The following is a 4,984-nucleotide window of genomic DNA, read 5'->3' as shown; positions in this document are numbered from 1 at the left end:
ACAATGTCAACGGACTTTATAAAATCAGAAGAACTTAAACCTAAACTTCAGAGAGATAACCCACAATATATCACCGACAGAATATTTTTCATCGATGCTTCTAACCAGGACCTTACCACCATCCCACTGGAAATCTTTGCCTTAAAAGAGTTAGAAGAAGTACATTTAGAAAATAACATGATTGAAGAAATCCCTGAGGACATTCAGCTTTTACAGAATCTCAAGATCCTGTACTTGAACCAGAACAAACTGAAGAAGCTGTGCCCAGCTCTGGGGAAGCTGAGTGGCCTGGAAGGCCTGGACCTGAGTAACAATCCCCTCAAGACGTGCTCCATTCCCATCATCGGCCACATCCGCAGCCTGCGTGAGCTCCGACTCTACAGGATTAACCTGAGGGACTTTCCCCTTTCAATCTGCAAATCCCTTCACCATCTTGAGCTGCTAGGCCTCTCAGGAAACTTCCTGAAATCTCTGCCCAAGGAAATAGAGAACCACACCAAGCTAAGGGAGATCTACCTGGATCATAACCAGTTTGAGATTTTCCCTGTGGAGCTCTGTGTACTCTACAACCTGGAGATCCTTGACGTAGAAACAAACAAACTCAATGGCATCCCAGAAGAGATTGGAAATCTGAAGATGCTGCAGAAGTTCTACCTGGCGCATAACAACGTGGCTTTTATACCCAGCACTCTCGGCCAGTGTAGAAAACTGTCAGTCCTGGATTTGTCCCACAACCTCCTGCATTTCATCCCGCACACCCTCACTGAGCTCACGGAGATGACCGAGATTGGGCTGAATGAGAACCCCCTGGAGAAGCTGCCCCACCTCATCTGCAAGTGGCCCTTTCTGCATCTGCTTTATCTGCGCAACACAGGCCTGCAGGGCCTGCGGCCCTCCTTCAAGCGCCTGGTCCACCTGCGTTTTCTGGACCTCAGTCAGAACTATCTGGAGAGCTTTCCACGGCAGATTTGTGCACTGAAGAACTTGGAAATCCTGGCGCTGGATGATAATAAAATAAACCAGGTACTAATATTCTGACCGTTACTATGCACTTATCAGGAGCTCTTCCTGGTTTATGGAGGTGCAGTCAGTCCTGTGTTTTCAGTATCAACTCGATCACGATTAGTGTTAAAAATATATATCCAACAAGTTAATAATTTATAGATTTCTACTAAATAATCATAGTAATAACAGTAGTCATTATTACTGCTGTTACTTATTGAAGGAATCCTCTGGTGGCCAAGAGAGTTAGGAGTTGCACTGCCAGTCCAAAGGCACGAGTTTCACATCCATAAGTGCCATGGGTGGCACTTAGGCATTCTCCTCCTGTGTAATTAATTACAGTCTCTGAAAACCCACTGGAAGGTAAGCAGAGTCAATTTTGACTCAATAGCAATGAGGTGGTATTATTTATTTAGAAGTATGTGTGTTTAAAACACTGTGCCAAGTGTTTTACTGGATTGATTCAATTAACCCTCACTATGACTCCTTGAAGGGGGAGCTCTGGTGGTTAAGTGGTAAGGGGTTGGGGTTCAAGTCAACCAATTGCTCTGAAGGAGAAAAATAGGTAGCCTCCTCCCCTGGGATTCACTGCCTCTGAAAACCTACTGAAAGATCAGCTAGAAGTGGATGGTATATAACAACAGCAACGACAAGACTCACGGATGTGGGAAATAGGATTTTTAATATGATACAGGAGGGAAATGAGGCAATTGGCACTTAACTCATTTGTTCAAGGCTGCACAGCCTGTAAATGTGAGAACCAGGATTCTAACTCAGAGCTCCAGGACTCCAGCATCTACATTCTCAATGGAGGGCTCCCCACCCCAGGATTGCCTTAAACAGCAGGCTTTGTGAACACATACTATGTGAGGTCTTAATGTTCTATTGAAGGGAAAATGCAAAACAAATTCACCCCTAGAAGAATACTTCTAGACGCCTGTAGAGTGGTATGTTTAAAACTTCCTCCATAGCATAATGTATAGTTACAGCGTAAGGGAAATAATCTAAACAGCAGCCAGTAGGGGAATAGCCAAATCAATGGCGCCATTTTTATAAAATTAAATACTCTGTAATAAATCAAATGTAATATATATGGTGCAGGATAGGACAAGCTTTCCATCTGTTGTTTGTTCATATGGTTTCTAAAAGTTGTAGAGGACTTGATTGTACCTGAAAACAACAGGTAACAGGTGTATACATAGAGTGTTACGGGAACATTTAAAACTATAATGTTAATTTTTAAAAATTATATCACTTTCACTTTCCATGTTCCAATCACTAGTATCTGCTTACAACTCTTCCTCCTCCTTTGTGTTTCCATACTTGAGGGCTCAACCTCGGTTGCCATATCTGTTAGTCTAAGTGTGCTCTATTGTACATAAGGTTTTCAAAGTCCTGATATTTCAGAAGTGGATGGCCAATCCTTCTTTTAAGTCTGCCTTAATTTGAATGATAAGATTTAGAACATTATCTGATTGACAAGAATTTGACGGAAAAGAGCAGATGAAAGATATTTCCCCAATTGTAGAAATAATCAATAGATTCAGTGTTGTCCCTGCCCTTCACACACCCCTTTCCTTGCTCCACCAGCATCCCCTTATACTCCTATCTACTCCATTCAACACCTATCTGCCTCTATCCAGCCCTTGATATGATGGCTTATATCTCAAGCTTTCTGGAACAATGACAAGGGATAATATAAATAGAATAGATGCCTTTGAGCTGTGGTTCTGGAGAAGAGTACCAAGGACTGCTAGGAGAACAAACAGGTTTGTCCTTGGAGAGGGACATCATGCTTGGGAGGGTGGAGGGACAATGCAAGAGAGAAAGATGCTCGAAGAAATGGATTGATTCAATGACTGGGGTAATGGAGGTAGTGCATCAGGGACAGTAAGATTGGCACAGGATAGTGCAGGGTTTAGGGATATTGTACATAGAGTCGCTGTAAGTCGCAGGTGACTCAAAAGCACATAACAGCAACAACATATCACTTTGGGTTAAGGTTAGCATTACCAGTCTGTGCCAGGAAATTTGGAGACAGCTACCTGGTCAAACTGACTGGAAGAGATCTATATATTTTCCCATTTTCTCAATATTAAGTCTTCAATATGGATTGAAGTTCAGCATCAAGAAAACAAAGATTCTCACCACTGGGCCAATTGGCAGTATCAGTATGGATGATGAAGAGATTGAGATAGTTTTAGTTTACTTGGTTCCACACTCAACACTCTTGGTAACAGCAGCCAGGAAATCAGGAAACGAATTGCATTTAGAAAGTCAGCTGTGAGGGACCTCTCAAGAGTACTGAAGAGCAACGATGTCAGGCTGGAGACTAAGGTGCACCTGATCCAGGCTATAGTCTTCGCAGTTACGTGCTATGCATCAGAGAGTTGGACAGTGAATAGTAATGATAGTAAGAGAATTAATGCCTTTGAGCTGTGGTGCTGGAGAAGAGTGTTGAATATACCATGGACTGCTAGGAGAACAAACAGGTTTGTCCTGGAGAGGGTGAAGTCAGAATGCTCCTTGGAGTCAAGGATTCTGAAGCTTCATCTGACATACTTTGGGCATGTTGCAAGGAGGGACTGGTCCTTGGAGAGGGACATCATGTTTGGGAGAGTGGAGGGACGGCGCAGGAGAGGAAGACTCTCGGTGAGATGGATCAATTCTGTGATTGGGGTGGTGGGAATGGGTGTATGCCACAGTCTGTCCAGTCACCTGCTTTGCATCTGTGAGCTGGACAATGAATAAAGATGACAGGAGAAGAATCAATGCATTTGAGCTGTGGTGTAGGAGAAGTTTATTGAATACCCCATAGACTGTTAAAAAACAAAAGATATGTCTTGGAAAAAGTGTATCCAGAATGTTCCTTGGAGGCAAATATGGGGAAGTTTCATCTCATATATTTTGCACATATTGTTGGGGAAAGCTATTCTTTGGAAAGGACCTCATGCTTGAAAAAGTGGAGGGTCAGCAAAGGAGAGACAGATCATCAATGGGATGGATTGATACAGGGTCTGCAACAATGAACTCAAATGTGTCAAGGATGACAAGAAAGGCATAGCATAGGACCCAGTTCAAATATATTGTTCACAGGGTTGCAATAAGCCATACTCAATTCTATGGTACTTAAAAACAACAAAAACTTATCACTTATGAATTTTTTAAAGCCATCAAAATTATACATGCAGATACAAAATACATAAATATTTAATAAAAACGTAGAATTATGAATTGGAAAAAAACCTCACCTCTTAATCAATAACTATTTCTGGGAAGAGAAAGGAGGAAGGCAAGGAAAAGGAAAGGGTCTATACTTTAACACCAGTATCTCATTTCATGTACTGTGATGGGACATGTGTATTTATGTTTCTTTTTCATACCTGATGATTAGAAGATCAGAGATGTTGTTAAAAGCAAAGCACAGCTGTATTGTTAGATGCTGTCAAGTTGACGATGACTCCTAGGACCCTGTTAGCAGTGGCTCTGAACCTTGTCCTATCCTGAACCAACCTCACCGTCTCTGATACACCTGCCCCCATTGCCACAGTCACTGTGCCATCCCATATTATCCAGGGTCTTCCTCTTCTGGCCTGACTCTCCAGCCTTCCAAGAATGATGTCCTTCTCCGAGGACTGGTATCTCCTGTTGATTTAGAAACAAACAATGGTAACTAAGTAAAGATAGGGCTGCTTTTCCTGGCTATGAGCATCAGTCTCAGGAATTCACTGTATGTTAAAAAAGTCTTGGACTTTGAAGGTATTTTTTAAAAAATAAAAATGTAACAGTATATCTATTTTTTAATATTTTTTTATTTTATTCTTTTGTGTGTGTGTACCATCAGATCAGATCTGACTGGTGCAGGCAGAGATTGTCCCTCCTTCTCCAGCAGAGCATCTGGTGGATTCGAACCATGTTCCTCTGGGATTGCAGTGCAGCTTCTTGCCAGTAGGCCACCAGAGCTCCCTAGTATATCTTTTTT

At 42.1% G+C, this 4,984-nt stretch overlaps 1 protein-coding gene across 1 annotated transcript in view; it reads left to right on the top strand.

The window, feature by feature from the left end:
* The window catches only part of LRRIQ4 (leucine-rich repeats and IQ motif containing 4), a gene marked incomplete at its 3' end in the record, with an annotated part of 15,273 nt that continues 10,289 nt past the window's right edge, over positions 1-4,984 (top strand). Inside the window, exon 1 of the mRNA XM_006890366.1 lies at positions 1-1,023. Within this exon, the coding sequence (XP_006890428.1) occupies positions 4-1,023 (1,020 nt within the window). The remainder of the gene's footprint in view (positions 1,024-4,984) is intronic.

The sequence above is a fragment of the Elephantulus edwardii genome, unplaced genomic scaffold (genome assembly GCF_000299155.1).
Source record: "Elephantulus edwardii isolate Elephantulus edwardi_28Jun2011 unplaced genomic scaffold, EleEdw1.0 scaffold00088, whole genome shotgun sequence".
Classification (NCBI taxonomy): domain Eukaryota; kingdom Metazoa; phylum Chordata; class Mammalia; order Macroscelidea; family Macroscelididae; genus Elephantulus; species Elephantulus edwardii.
Note: the sequence above shows the minus strand (reverse complement) of the source record. Positions and strands in the feature narration are given on the sequence as shown.